Source organism: Bufo gargarizans, chromosome 2, assembly GCF_014858855.1.
Source record: "Bufo gargarizans isolate SCDJY-AF-19 chromosome 2, ASM1485885v1, whole genome shotgun sequence".
NCBI classification, from domain to species: domain Eukaryota; kingdom Metazoa; phylum Chordata; class Amphibia; order Anura; family Bufonidae; genus Bufo; species Bufo gargarizans.
In genome coordinates this window covers 412637012-412653496 of record NC_058081.1, presented here as the reverse complement: position 1 = coordinate 412653496, position 16485 = coordinate 412637012, and the positions used below count along the sequence as shown (strand labels likewise).

General features: G+C 45.7%; 1 protein-coding gene across 3 annotated transcripts in view; it reads right to left on the bottom strand.

Annotated features, from left to right (window-relative positions):
* DOCK2 (dedicator of cytokinesis 2) overlaps positions 1-16485 on the bottom strand; it is a 1177826-nt gene that overhangs the window by 680936 nt on the left and 480405 nt on the right. For all 3 annotated transcript variants that reach the window (XM_044280877.1, XM_044280878.1, XM_044280879.1), the window contains one exon: positions 6016-6124. In XM_044280877.1, the coding sequence (XP_044136812.1) occupies positions 6016-6124 (109 nt within the window). The remainder of the gene's footprint in view (positions 1-6015; positions 6125-16485) is intronic.

Here is a 16485-nt window from a genome sequence, read left to right as displayed (position 1 = left end):
AATGGCACGAGACAGGGATGTCCTTTATCTCCCTTGATATTTGTCTTATCATTGGAACCTTTGGCACAAGCGATCCGTCAGGCAAATGATGTATCCGGAATACAAATTGGTAATAGGCAACACTGTATTTCCATGTACGCTGATGACATTATTTTGTCCCTAACGAACCCCAGTAAGTCCTTGACGGCGGTGATGGATATCATCCAGTCTTATGGAGCATTATCATACTACAAGATAAATCAGAGCAAATCCCAGGCTCTATCGTTGGGGATCCCAGGAACAATCTTGGCTCAGTTGAAAACAGAATTTCATTTAGATTGGCAGGAATCCATGGTCCAATATCTAGGCTTTAAAGTGACAGTTACCCCCCAGGAACTTTATAAAGCTAACTCCCCCCCCCCCCCTCCTGCATGAACTTAAACCAGAATTGGATAGCATGGCCAAAACAGAGTTATCCTGGTTAGGACGTATTGCTGCATTTCAGCAACACATTTTGCCAAAATTATCATATCTGTTCCGCACTATTCCTATTCCGGTTCCATTTTCCTTTTTTAACCAAGCCAATAGAATGTTAAATGCTTTTATCTGTAATAAAACTAAACCAAGAATAACGAGAAGCATTATGTGTAGACATAGAAAGTGTGGGGGTCTGGGTATGCCTAACTTACATGACTATTATCTGGCCTCTAGAATAAATCAACTAAAAGATTGGTGGAAAGGAGAGGTGGGAAAACACTGGGTGCACATAGAACAGGCACAAATCCCAGGTCATGATTTGCGTGCTCTACTCATGGCCGCACTACATGAGGACTACTCGGGCCTTCACCCCGCTTTTTATGTTTCTACATCGGTAGCTATGTGGAAAAAATACCATGATTCAAGTCATGCCACCCCAACATCAGTGGCGCACATCACCCCCATAGAGTCCCTCCAATATTTGGTTCCAGAACTAAATGTCAAAGCGTGGAAGAATAGCGGAATTTCCACCGTGGAGAATGTGGTTTCAGGTTCAACTTTAAAAACCTTTAAGGATATTGAGGAATCTTATAGTATTCCTCCGAAGGAGGTGTTTTCATATATCAAAATCAGACATGCTTTGTCGAATAACCCCTCTTTTATCCTCAAAAATCATACTCAACTGCTGGTCCAATGGTCTACTCCAGGCTTAGCTCAGAAGGGGATTAAGCCTTTGTATATGTTTTTGGGAGACAAAGATCGGTTTATAAAAACGGCCCCATTTCTAGCGTGGGAAAATGAGCTGAAAACAACATTCTCCACGGCCCAATGGCTAGCAGCGAATAAACTTGCTATATCCACTCTTTAGTGCGTTGCCCATTTAGAAGCTTTTCTAAAAACAACATTGAGATGGTATTACACCCCAGTTAGGTTACAGCTTTTTTATCCTAGTACCAACATTGAATGTTGGAGGGGGTGCGGAAACAAAGGCACATTACTGCACATACTGTGGCACTGCACTGGTATACACTCTCTTTGGTCTCAAGTGTTCACTATAATTTCTAGAGTCGCTGGATTCCAGATTTCTCCGAATCCTGCCCTAGCCTTACTACTGATAGACCTGGATAAAATACCTTTTAAATCTAGGACAGTAGTACTACACCTATTGCTCGCCACTAAATTGGCAATCACGAGGAACTGGAAAAGCAACAATATTCCTGATCTTCAAGAGATCGTTAATGCGGTCAATACTACGAAATCTTATGAATACATTCTAAATCATAGAACCTTTCAAGTTGAACATCACAACTTGAAATGGAAGATCTGGGAGAGTCTGTATCCAGCGACTCCGGATACCACTAATAGTAACTGAGTATAATTGGTAAGGAAGTAGGGGGCGGGGTAGAACGATAGTGTAGCAAACTGGGTGTAGTCACAAATGTGTGTTTCTGCTATTGATTGTCTCCTGAACAGGTTGCGCATACATCTTAAGGGATACAAGTGGACACGGCATTAACGATTGAAGGAATGACTAGTGTTTAATTATGAGTTTGTTTCTTATAACTAGAATGTCAAGCTTTTGCTATGGCAATTTAGAATTGTTTAAATATTTTTATTTTGTATTTAGACAAAAAACAGGAGTAATGTGCTCAGTGACTTATATCTTTGCCTGTATTTTCTATGTGATGCTTTGTACTTGGCATGAGCCATTCTTCTGACAACAAAAATCTATTGAAAAAAAAAAAAGTTAAATCATCCCCCTTTCCGTATAATAATAAAAGAAAACTAAATAAAAAATATAATGGGTATAACCGCGACTAGAAATGCCTGTACTAATCAAATATAAAAATATATTTCTAATATGTGAATGGCGTAATGGAAAAAAGGGTCAAAATGGCTAATTTGCCTTTTTTTTATTGCTTCTGTTACCCCAATTTTTTTAATGGTATGAAAAATCAAATGGTATGAATAAAAAGTACAGATTGTCACGCAAAGAATGAGCCCCTGCACAGCTCAGTAGACATAACCATGACAAAGATATGGGGGTCAGAATATGGTGATGTAAAACATTTTTTTTCAAAAGTTTACATTTATTTTTACACTATTTAGACATAAAAAAACGATACATATGGGGTATCGTTGTAATTGTACTAACCCAGAAAATGAAGGGCATGGGTCAGTTTTGTCGCAAACAAAATTCATTGAGAACAAAACCTGTAAAACTGTAAAGAAATTGAATTTTTTTCCAATTCCACACCATTTGGATTTTTCCCCCACTACATTGTATGCCATAATTAATGGTGGCATTAAAAAGTACAACTTGTCCTGCAAAAAAAATAAGCCCTCATATAGCTATGTGAACGGAAATATAAGTAAGTTATGGCTCAAGGAAGATAGGAAGAAAAATGAAAACGCAAAAACTAAGAAACCTTCGGTAGTGAAAGGGTTAAAGAATGGAAAAAATCTACATAAAAAAATTAAATGTTTAAATTTCACCTCCATTTTGCTTTAAAGGGCTTCTGTCACCCCACTAAAGTGATTATTTTTTTTTGGGCTAGTGAAATTAGTTATATTGCGATATATGACAATATAATTGTGTTACTTACTTTGATCCAGCAGTTTCTGCAAAAAACGAAGTTTTATAATATGTAAATTCGGTCTCTACCAGCAAGTAGGGCGGCTACTTGCTGGTAGCTGCTGCAGAAATCCGCCCCCTCGTCGTGTTGATTGACAGGGCCAGCCGGGATCTCCTCCTCCGGCCAGCCCTGTCGGCATTTCAAAAATCGCGCGCCTGTGTGGATTCGGCGCAGGCGCTCTGAGATGAGGAGGCTCGTCTCCTCAGCACTCCCTCAGTGCGCCTGCGCCGATGACGTCTTCTATTTCGGTGATGTCATCGGCGCAGGCGCACTGAGGGAGTTCTGAGGAGACGAGCCTCCTCATCTCAGAGCGCCTGCGCCGAATCAACACAGGCGCGCGATTTTTGAAATGCCGACAGGGCTGGCCGGAGGAGGAGATCCCGGCTGGCCCTGTCAATCAACACGACGAGAGGGCGGATTTCTGCAGCAGCTACCAGCAAGTAGCCGCCCTACTTGCTGGTAGAGACCGAATTTACATATTATAAAACTTCGTTTTTTGCATAAACTGCTGGATCAAAGTAAGTAACACAATTATATTGTCATATATCGCAATATAACTAATTTCACCAGCCCAAAAAAAGAATAATCACTTTAGTGGGGTGACAGAAGCCCTTTAATTCCTGTGGATCACCTAAAGGGTTAACAAAGTTTGTAAAATAAGTTTTGAATAAATTAAAGGGTGTAGTTTCTAAAAATGGTTTCTATTATGTTAAGCATTTATGTTTTCATGTTTGATAGGGGTTTCCTTTAGCCCCCTCTTTTTATCCTTGTACAGTATATCCTATTAAAGATTTTTTGTTTTCTTTTTATCGTTCATAAGTTAGTGAGCTCTATTATGTAAGCACCTTAAAGTCACTCCACATTTATGAACTGGTGCACCTAAGGCTACATTCACATTCACATGTATTTTTAGTCCGCATTTGAATCAGTGTTTACTAAAGTGGCGGCTGCACTTGTTACAAAGTGAAAATATGAAGCCCAGGAACATGATATGACCCATAATGCCGTGCAGCCAGCCAATCCGCTGTTAACCATCCCCCTGTGATGTCACAGCCCTATAAAAGCCTCATCCCATGCGCTCTATGTCATTTCACTGTGAGCTAAGCATAGGGAGAGACATGGCAAACTGGTTTTAAGTAAGGGAGAATGTAACACCACTCGCAATTTCCTATACCTAGGAAGCGTTATATAGAGGGCCCTATGGGGAGGCAACTGTTGCACCCATACGATAGGGACAGTGTGGCTGAAAACTGGTTTAAAAAGAATATTGGAGAGGTCAAGTGCAGACACAGTGCAAGGAGACTGTTTTGCGGCTGTAGAGAGACAGTAGGGAGACTGCAGGTTGAGTGTATAGCAGTGTTCATAATGTTCTACTGCACCCACATTAACAGTTGATTACTCATACAGTTAGTGGGGGAGAATGATCTAATCTGGTCTAAAGGAAAAACAGCTTAGTTGCCCATAGCAACCAATCAGATTCCAATTTTCATTTTGAATAGCTCCTTTGGAAAAAGAAAGGTAGTATCTGATTGGCTGCTATGGACAACTAAGCCGGTTTTGCTTAACACCAGTTAAGCCTGATTATATAGGGAAGATGTAATATATGGCAAAGTGCAGCACACTTTACTGCGGCACTCTGTTTGGAATTTAGATTCTTAGATTCTTTTGTTTATTGAGTCCAGTTAATTTACAAGGCACGGGCCAACGTTTCGGTCCTAACCAGGCCTTGATCACTGTAGGACCTTGTTCGGAACGCCGATATCCAACATCTCCATGTCTCTTTCTGCACTCAGGCCGTGATCAAGGTCTGGTTAGGACCGAAACATTAGCACGTTCCTTTTAAATTAACTGGATGTAATAAACAAAAGAATATAAGAATCAAAATTCCAAACAGAGTGCCGTGGTTCTATTTTCTGACTATTTGGGTAAGCCACACTACCACAGAACACCAACATACACCTGTGGAGTACCAACCATTGCTTTATCAATATTAGCAAAACAGTTATGTTGTATCCATATTCCAGGACGGTGTAATATGTTGCCCTGTTTAACTGTGCAGTGGAGCCAAATTTATCATAGCAAATGCATCCTGTTAGCTGTTAAGTTAGGCCCTTTTCACACGGGCAAGAATTCCGCGTGGGTGCAATACGTGATGTGAACCATTGCACCCTCACTGAATCCGGACCCATTCACTTCAATGGGTCTGTGTACATGAGCGGTGACTTTCACGCATCACTTGTGGAGCTGTGCTCACCCAGGAGCTGTGCAGATGCCATATTTGGCTGGTGACTGCTATGTTATACAGCAGACAACTGATATATCTGCACCAGAAATTGCCCAAACTATCAAAATAGATTTTCCATAAAATTCCATAATAGCAAAAAGTCAAATTGGTCAAAATGCAATTTTTTGTTGCTTCACCTCCCCAAAAAAATTAATAAAACGTAATTTAAAAAAGTCACACGTATACCAAAAATGTATATATATATATATATATATATATATAAAAAACTACATTTTCCCTCACATAGTATCCTCAAACAGCTCCATAGATGGATAAAGAAAAATGTTAAGGGCATCAGAAAATAAAGTTTTCTATTTTTAGGTCAGGTCCTTCACTCCCTGACCACAGCTGCTTTGCTTGGGTCCTCCTCTGTCAACATCTTCTTAGATGCTGTTGCAGCCAATGACTGACCACATCAATGACCTGCCCCTCTTGTGTCAGTTGACCAAGTGACAAAACACAAAGGCAAGGTCACTGCTGTCATCAGACATTGGCTGTAGTGGAATCAAATTGGTGGTTGACAGCAGAGGACCCGGGGGAGGCAGATGAGACCAGGGACTGAAGCAGCCAAAGTTGTGAGGAGCAGGTAAGTATGCTTCCCTATATGGCCACGGTTTAAAAAAAAGTAAATTTACAGACCTGTAATAGGATTGTAGTCTTGTGTTCACTCTTCATGAGGTTATTTATAGATTCAAAAAGTTTTCTCATTGACTCTTCAAACTCTGTCTGTTCTTTACCTTCATAGAGCCTGTAAAAGAATGTAAAGAATGAAAAAATATCTTCAATTCCAAAATTAAAAGGAACAGTTGGCTAGATTACAAAAATAATTACCTTTTCAAAGATAAACTGAAGAAACTCAACTCAAGAGCAACTCAATTGACGCTCATTAAAAGATCCTGTACACACGCAGATAATTTCTCGAATTAATCATTTCTACTTACTTACTACCATTGTGCGGCTCTTCGTTTACATGGGGGTCAATGTGCTTGACAAATGAGCTTTCTTATGCCCGCATAAAAGATCCAGCCTGCTAACAACCTTTTGCAAATTTCTCGGTTGATCAGGTGTTTACATGAAGCAACTATCAGGCAAACTAATGTTCCTACAAATGTTTGTTCTTGATCTTCAACTCGAGTATATACATCTGCATTGTGGTTTCTCTTATAAGCCAAATGCTTTGTCTGTTCTATTGGCATGTAATAGGATCTGTCAGATTCGGAAAGTTGTCCATCTTTTGGATACAAAAATAGTTCTGCAGTAGAGATGAGCGAATTGATTCTAACAAATTGATTTGTCTCATTTGCCAGGCTTCTTCACCTTTGAGTGGGTGTGCCCAAAGGTGAAGAAATACCAAACTGCCGTATGATTGACAGGGCCAGACAACAAGCCCGGCATTGGTAATCTCCTGCCTGCGTTTCTGCCAAAGCTCAAATTCATCTTTGAGTGCAGCTAGTGGACATACACCACAATGCTTCTTCGCTCTGATGCCCCCCAATCGTAACCAACAATGTCAGTGAGGCCTGCTGCAGTGAGATATACCTAATCTCAGAAGACCATGCAGTATCTTTCCCTCACAAGCTATTCATTTCTTTGTGAGATGTTCTGTAACCTTCAAGTTTGATTCTTGTTTGCCTTATTTAGAATGAAAATTGAGGAGTGTGGTCTAGTTAACATTTATTAGCATTATGAAAAATCATTTCATACCATGGAGCACTTCTTAGTTAAAGAGGTTAGCCACTTTCTGGCTACTAGTGATCAGATGACTATATGGCACTTAGTAATAAAGTTTTAGCTGATGTGCTGTGCAGTTTGCTATATTTCATACGCCATGTCCCATTGTTAGGCAAGTCTTATGTGCTGTCCACATAGAGGTCCTGTCCATAAGATGGCTGCTTATGGAGGGTCATGTGACCAGACACATCATTCATCCCCCTGCATACAAACACACAGCATTTGCACTAAACTCCCAACAGTGCAAGAGCAGATGAAAGGTGCAGTGTATTTGGAGGAGACATCATATGGAGGAAAAGACTTTACTGTGGACAACACTAAAGATTTGACCAACAAGATGACATATATCTTATGAAATATAGAAAACTGTACAGAATATCAACATAGCTATATAAATAAGTGGCACATAGTCATCAACAGTAGCCAGAAAGTGGCCAACCCCTTTAAATATTTCTGCTCAACACTAGTGTGCAAACAACAAACAGCCCAACATATCACACATTTTCCAAACAAGTCACTTAAATCACTGTTGAGGTAAATGCAAGCAGCGCAGACGCCCCAGAAGAAGCTGGTTATTTGTCAACCCAGGGTCATGCAAGTTTATTAGGTATTCCTTTTTGGTTTTATTTATGTGGATCAACTTGCAGGATAACAGGCTGAACTGGATGGACAGATGTCTTTTTTAAGCCTTATAAACTATGTTACTATGTCTTGCACAAACATCAGGTTTGTGAGTAAATAAATTCCCCTTTTCACCTAATTCTTGTGACATACTTCACTGTAGGAAACCTACAATATTATCCAGATTCCTGGATGTGGCATTCCTGAAATCTCCTTTCTGCTGCCTCTAAGAGATGGAAAGAGGAGAGAAATCTAGGAACTACAGGTCCCAGCCAGTATGACACATCAGTGCACTGAGCACTTCTGTTTTACAGTAAATCATTTTTGTTGTTGTTGTTAAAGCAAACTAAAATTATAACTTGTAGTGGTAAAATGTCAGGGATCTCAATGTGTATTGTCATTTTCATAGTGATTACGATGGAAAATAAGCTTACCCCATTCATGACTGCCAAAAGGCTATATCTGTGCTGTCTATGTCATGTGAAGATTGCAAGTATATACTTACACAGATTGCAAATATATAGATATTTACAGAGGTGCTTCCCCACTCTACCCCAGCTTTTCTGTTGACCTCTGTATTTTCCTACCTGACCAGAGATAGCCAGGCACCTACTATAATGCTAGGATCAGAGAAACCTCCATTCCTGGCCAACGAACCCCATAAATTCTGTGGTCAACTCATTAGCATTTACAGGTTTATCTCAATAAATTACGCTACTTTCACACTTGCGTCAGGATGGATCCGACAGGCTGTTCACCATGTCGGATCCGTTCTGCTGCTATTTCGCCGTGCCGCCGGACCGCCGCTCCGTCTCCATTGACTATAATGGGGATGGGGCGGAGCTCCGGCGCAGCACGGCGAAAGCCGCCGGACTAAAAAGTCCTGCATGTCCGACTTTTTAGTCCGGCGGCTTTCGCCGTGCACCGCCGTGCTGCGCCGGAGCTCCGCCCCGTCCCCATTATAGTCAATGGGGATGGAGCGGTGGTCCGGCTGCACGGCGAAAGAGTGGCAGGACGGATCCGTCCTGCCGCAAGTGTGAAAGTAGCCTTAGAATATCATTGCGTGAGGAATATGAATTAATATTTACTGTCAGCCATGTTCCCACACCAACCATCTGCTGAAAGCTACACAGGGGGGGGGAGGCTGCTTTAAAGCCAGCCAGATGGCAGAGAGCCTCTAGCAGTCAACCTTTCTTTACAATTTCTCACCTCCATTCAGCCAGCCAGGAACCGAGCTAATGGAACAGGAAAAACTTCTCTGCAGGGGTCTAGGCCATTCCCTTAGTTCAATTTAATTTAGCAGACAGCATGGAACCGGCGATTTATAAGGAATTATGAATTGCCTGGCCATCACAGGCACAAACCGGATACATATTTGTGTCCCTGTGGCCGCGATGAACAGGCTTGTGGTTATAGTCTGGTGGTGGGATGCCAGGGAGATAAGATATACATATCTCCCCACAGAAACCAAATGATGGTACCATGCTGGTCCCAGAACCACCTCCCTGCGACATTCTGGTGTGGAGCCATGAGCCCTAATCTGTTTTGTGACTCATGTGCTGCCAGCCCAGCAGAGGGGGTTGGACCCCTCCCAGAGGCTGAGAGGGGTGGGTCTGGCTACAGATTAAAAGGCTTGTGCCAGCAAGCGGGCGTGTCTTTTCTCTGAAGGAGGGTCACATCGTGCCATGTGTTTAGAGTGACCTGCAACCTACTGACATCACTGCCCTCCATGTGACTACAGCAAAGGACTCATCACAACTCAAAAGGACTCATCCATCTGGTAAACTAACTTTTGCTCTGTTTTAATCCTGTTTGTAACATACCACCTGTATTTGTAACCTCAGACCACTGTATATATCCGTGTGTGTATAGTATATTCTCTAGTGAGCCCTTAAGGCGATTAAATATATAATTTAATCTTGTGCTGTCTACTATCTCGATCATGAATCCCCACGTCCATGTTTCGGCCTAGTAATACACTACGGCTGGTTGGTTTCTTACCCTATATAATCCTGTTAGTGGACCGGGCTTACGGTATATCAAACAAGGAACTTGTGGCAGTCTTTCTGGGCTATAAACGCGCTGTTTCACTGGGGCAGTGAAAAGGCTCTCTCAGCTTGTTGCCTCTCTGTGCCAGTGTGGACAGGAGGAATCTGTGAAAACTGTACCAAGACTGACCTTACCCACTCTTTCAGGAGGGTGTAACATCACGCCTTGGTAACCAGTGACCATACCGTATCTCGTGAGTTCGATGTAGCTGACGTCAAGCAAGCATGAGGGGTGGTATCCCTCACATATTGGCGGCAGCAAAGTGGGATCGAGATACTAGTGTGTGTGAGTGTGGGGCCCATACTCCCAGACACTAAAATCTACCAGCAGTAGCTTTTGCTGCTGGAGTCTTAAGATCAGCTCAACACTAGACAGTCTGAGTGCAAATACCATAAGGTGTGTGTGTGCATCAGGTTGCAGTCTGTGTCAGTGATCATCAGTTGCAATGATGGCCAGTATCACAAGGAGCAAAGCTAAGGAGATGGCCGATGCTATGAATGGTGGCGGGGAGGACACAGTCCAGGTATGGGGCAGAGAGGAGGTGGAAGGCAACTTTATTCAAGGCGAGGGGGAGCACAGCCAAAGCTCTCTAAGGAGCCAGTTGCCGGAGATGAGGCCCGTGGTGGGCCACACCACACCTGCCCATCCCCCCAGCCCGGCAGGCTTCGCTGCTCTCCTAAAAGCTGCCATGGACCGTCTCCAGGCCCGGAGACCAGACGGCCTCTGAGATCCTCATGGCAGGTGCAGAACATTGCGAACGAACAGAGGCTGCAGAACAAGAACGCCGTGAGCAAGCAGCAAATGATGCGAGCAGGCCAAGTGTGGGCATCTGCCTGCGAATGCTCCAGTTCCAACTCCAGCAGCCCTCCTCAGCCCGATGTGAGTCTCCAGAGATCCGGATTCCAAAACTACGGGCGGAGGACTTTCCTCTATTGGACAAAAATGTGGACTCGGACACTTTCTTGTTGGCATTTGAGACATTCTGCCATCAGTACCAGCTGCCGGAGGATCACTGGGTCCAATTCCTAACACCACGCGTCAGAGGAATAGCCCCTGAAATCTTAGGGTACCTGCCCAGCGAGACCATCCTGAGCTATGAGGACATCAAGCAGGCTCTGGTCCGGCAGTACAACTTAACCCCTGAGTCATACCGGAAAAAGCTCCGGAGTTTGCAGCAGGGTCTACCTAGAGCTGAGCCAATCACATGCGGGCACTGCTGAAAATGGTCGACCAATGGACCACAGGATTGGAGCTCTCCACCATCCAACAGCTGAAGGAGCTCATAGCCACAGAGCAGTTCTTGTGGAATTGCCCAGAGGACATCCAGCAGTACCTCCGTGACCAGAAGCCAAAGGGGGCCTCTGCAACGGCAGCCCTGGACGACGAATACACCAACAACAGGACTTCAGAGGCCCGTAAACCTGTCGGCTGAAGAGGGGGTAAGACACAATCTGCCCCTGCTTCACTTTCCACGTCAGGGGAGGAATCCCGACTTTGCCACCTCTGTAAGCAGCCAGGACACTTCAAGGCCATGTGTCCACAGCGCCCGAGGAACCCGTCCCAGTCATCAACCCGGAAACCGTCCACTGTGTTGTGTGTGGGTTGGGGTGGTGGGTGCCCCCATGACAATTTTAAACCGGTCACCGTGGGCCAGGCCGTGGCCATGGGACTTAGAGACATTGGCGCTGAGATGACTCTGGTACGGCCTGAACTGGTGGCACCCATGATTTATTACCTGGGAGATACCTTACTGTCTCCGGGATTGGAGGAGTACAACCGGAGCTGCCCGTCGCCGAGGTCTATTTAGACTGGGGTGCCGGTCGAGGAGTAGGGGAGATGGCGGTATTGTCAAATATCTCTGCCAGTGTTTTGCTGGGGATGGACCTGGGGCGGCTTGTGTCTTAGTACGTGGCTGCTAACACCCCGAGGTCCGATTCCTCAGAATGTGCTGCCATGTCCACCCCTGTTGATACTGTTAATGTACCTAACATGCCTGTTGATGGGAATGTGTGGGTGGGGGATGTAATGTGTGCCTCTCCCCTCAGTGGGGAGGGGGTCATTCACACCAGCTGTGCTGAGGCCCCAGGGTGTGGCCAGCAAGCATGCTGGAACCTGTTGTCCTCGAGTGTGGCTACTGAGGGGACAAGCAGGGGGCAGACAGCAGCGGGAGAGGAGGATGCAAATTAGGTCAGGGCTGTCCCAGGAGAAGTAGGGTTCCCAGATAAAGCTTCAGTGCAGGTTTCTTCCACAACTGGAATGTCAGAGGGCCAGGTTAGTGCATTTGGACTGGCAACTTGGTCAGAAGCCGAGAAAAAGCAGGCACTGCCAGTGGTGGCAGCAGCCATAGCTGCTTTCATGCGCAGTGGGAGTGCAGGGGGCCCTAGGGGGCCCCCTTCCGACCAAGTGGCTGCCGAGTCAGATGGAGGCTAGGAGACAGGTCCCAGGGACCTGACAGAGGATGTGGTAGTCTTTTCTGGCAGCATCCGGTCAGGGGTTTCAGGTGGCGTTAGTGGCTGACGCCAGCCTGAATGCTCTCAAGGAGCAGGCAGCACAGCCTCACTCGGACTCAGACCTCAAGCGGGTGCTCTGGGACCAAGGATGGCTGTACTGGGTTACAGTCCAGCAGGGCTCACCAGAGGAGTGGCCTAAGGACCGGCAGGTAGTAGAACTGACAGTGGACGTGGCAGTTTCGTCTATTCTGACCACGTCCCACCAGGGGTTTCAGGTGGCATTAGGGCTTGAAAGCTCTCACAAAGCAGGTGGCCTCCCTTGGACTCAGACCTCCCGAGGGCGGTCTGGGACCAAGGATGGTTGTGCCAAGAAACAGTCCAGCAGGGCTCACCGGAGGCGTGGCCTAGGGACCAACAATTTGTCGTACCCAATCTGTTCAGGGCGGAATTTTTGTGGGTTGCACAGGAAGTTCCAATGGCCAGATACCCAGGGGCCGCTAAGACAGAGGCCTGGACGGGAGACATAGCCACCCTTGGGGTGTCGGTCATTTAGTGTGTGATGCGCTTCCAGGAAAAGGTGCAGGTCTTGTTGCCGTTGGTGCACGGGGCAGGCCCAGACCGACCAGAAGCAGGGGTACGACCAGATAGCTTGTGAGAGGACCCACCAGGTGGGTCAGCAAGTGTGGATAATGTGGTTCCCGTACCTCAGGACAAGCTTCAGGCAGCCTGGGGGGGCCGTACCTCGAGCACCAGCGGCTCAATGACAGGATGTACCTGGACCATGCACGGGGATGAGCAGGATGCAGGTGCCCTCCCGAAATGCCGCACCTTCCGGGAAATGTTCACCAAGACGCCCTGACGGACGGAGTCCACAGAGATGCCGTAGGGCATGAAGTATGCCCCTGCCACTACTAAGCAGATGGTCAAGCTGCTTAAGGTACCCGAAGGGTACACGGCCGCGTACCTGGAGGTCATTGCCGTCTTCAGTCATACATGGGAGGATCCCTGAGAGCATGTGGCGCAGATGCTCGGGCAGATCTGCCAGGCAGATTTGACCCTTACGCCAGGAAAGTGCCAGCTGGGCATAAGCAAGGGGGCCCCAGGCAGGTGGAGAAGCTTTGGAACTGGAGTCCAGGAGAGTTGATCCCCGCACATTCTGGCTCCCCCCCCGGGACAAGAACCCGGTGATGTATTTCCTGGGCACCGCCGAGTACTATAGGGAGTTAGCACCCCACTATGGTAGCCTGGCAAGGCCCCTGACGGACACGAACCAGGAAGAAGCTGCCCTCCGCAGTGAAATGCCCTTTCCAGCTTCCCGATACCCCAGTCAACCGACTTCATGCGGCCGTTTATAGTACCGCCTGACGCCAGCAATTGTGGCCTCAGTGTCATGCTCAGTCAGGGTGACTCCATTAACCAGGAGCAAATATGAGGTGGGTGCGTGGAAGCCTTGCACTCCAGCCGTACCACTTTGCCATTCGCCACCAGAGAGGGTGTGGATGGGCACACGGGGAAACACAGGAATGTGCTGCCCCTAGTGCCCTCTAAAAGGGGGAGATGTGAGGAATATGGATTAATATTTACTGTTAGCCATGTTCCCACACCAACCATCTGCTGAAAGGTAGCAGAGGTAGTGAGCTCCACGGGGGGGGGGGGGGGGAGCCTGCTTCAAAGCCAGCCAGATGGCAGAGAGCCTCTAGCAGTCGACCTTTCTTAACAATTTCTCACCTCCATTCAGACAGCCAGGAATCCAGCTAATTGAACAGGAAAAACCTTTATGCAGGGGTCTAGGCCATTCCCCAGTTCAATTTAATTTAGCAGACAGCATGGAACCCGCGATTTATAAGGAATTATGAATCTCCCGGCCATCATAGGCACAAACCGGATACATATTTGTGTCCCTGTGGCCACGATGAACAGGCCAGTGGTCATATTCTGGTGGTTGGATGCCAGGGAGGGGATATATACATATCTCCCCACGGAAACCAAATAACTGTACCATGCTTGGATTCTATTGGTAGCCAGAATCCAGGCGGATCCATTGGTCCCAGAACCACCATTCTGGTGTAGATCTATGAGTCCTAATCTGCTTTGTGGCTCATGTGCTGCCAGCCCAGCAGAGGGGGGGGGGGGGGGGGGGGGTCGACTACAGGTTAAAAGGCTTGTGCCAGAAAGCGGGCATGTCTTTTCTCTGAAGGAGAGTCACATTGTGCCATGTGTTTAGAGTGACCTACAACGTGCTGACATCACTGCCCTCCATGTGACTACAGCAAAGGACTCATCACAACCCAAAAGGACTCATCCATCTGGTAAACTGACTTTTGCTCTGTTCAATCCTGTTTGTAACATACCACCTGCATTTGTAACCTCAGACCACTGTACATATCTGTGTGTGTATAGTGTATTGTCGAGTGAGCCCTTCAGGCGATTAAATATATCATTTAATCTTGTGCTGCATGCTATCTCAAACACGAATCCTCACGTCTATGTTTCAGCCTAGTAATACACTACCACTGGTTGGCTTTTTACCCTATATAATCCTGTTAGTGGACCGGGCTTATATCAAACAAGGAACTGGTGGCAGTCTTTCCGGGCTGGAAACACTCTGTTTTACTGGGGCAGTGAAAAGGCTCTCTCAGCTTGTTGCCTCTCTGTGCCAGTGTGGACAGGAGGAATCTGTGAAAACTGTACAAAGTCTGACCTTACCCACTCCTCCAGGAGAGTGTAATGTCAAGCTTTGGTAACCAGTGACCATACCGTATCTCATGAGCTCGACGAGTTGAAGTCAAGCAAGCACGAGAGGTGGTATCCCTCACACATTGAAAAGTTAATTTATTTCAGTAATTCAATTAAAAAGGTATAACTCATATCAGAGGACCTCAGCCTCACCATGAAGTCTGCGGACAAGAGTGGTGGGGTTGTGGTCATGGACACCAGATCCTATGTAGCTTAAATCAGACAGCAGCTTGCAGATACTAAGGTATATGAAAGGATTTACAATGATCCTAAGTTTGTGCTACTGAGAGAGCTCAAGGAAATATTGATTGGAGCTAAGGAGAACGGCATAATTGATGAGAATATTTTGTCTTTTCGGTACTGTGATAAGCCGGCTACACCCATTTTGTATACTTTACCTAAAATACATAAGTCTCTGACTCCACCCCCGGGACGTCCCATCGTCTCGGGAATGGATTCACTGTTTTGTAAAGCAGCTATTTTTCTTGACAAGATTTTACGTCCTTTTGCCCTGTCAGCAAGATTCCATATTAGAGACACTAATGATTTTATTATTAAGATTGATGGTCTATCCATACCTAAGGGGGCACTGTTGGCCTCATTCGATGTGGTAAGCCTATATTTTTCCATTGAACACGAATTAGGCATACGAGTCATTGAACAAGTCCTACATAAGACACAATACAGCGTTGATTGCCAACAATTTTTTAGTTCTTTGTTGAGGTTCATCCTGACACGGAATAATTTTTTGTTTCAGGATGACTTCTTTCTACAATTACGTGGGACCGCGATGGGGTCCAATGTGGCGCCAACCTATGCAAATCTTTACATGTCACATCTTGAGGAATCCGTCGTCTATGTGAGTCACCACTTCAGCCATGTGCTGGGGTGGTGGTGATATATCCCCCTCAAGGTGAGGCGGTGATCGTACCAAATTATTGAAGAGACGTGAGCTCTATTGGATCTATACACTTGGTACTTTAAAGCCACAGGGCTTAAATGTAGAGTTCAGGGTTGTCTAGTCGCCAGTCATGTTTGCCCTCTTCTGTTTTGATTGTGTATATGGAAAGCAACATGTGCTATATATTAAATTGGTCTTATTCTTCCTTTTTATAGGATTCTATCATTGAATATACTGTATACCACGAATGGTCACATATGGCGACGACTGGAGGAACTGTGCTGGCGATCCTTCTTTATACATTCTTTATTATTACATTATGTTGAGCCAATGTTTAATGACAGCCCCTGTCTGCATCCTGATGCGACTCCAGCCCCTATCGGGACTTGGGTGGCATCTATGCAGACGGTTGTTGCTGTCATGTTTGTTATTAAGATATTATGATCACAGATGCAGTGGTTCCTGGTCCTCCCCACCAATATGAGTGGTTGATTCACTATTTGTGAACCCCATTCACTGTCTGGTGGCGAGTGACAAGGAGCGGATATGCTGAGTATTCTGGACAGCGGGGTGGTAGCAGTATAGCGACCGTATCACCCTGCTGATACAGATGTCCTGTTT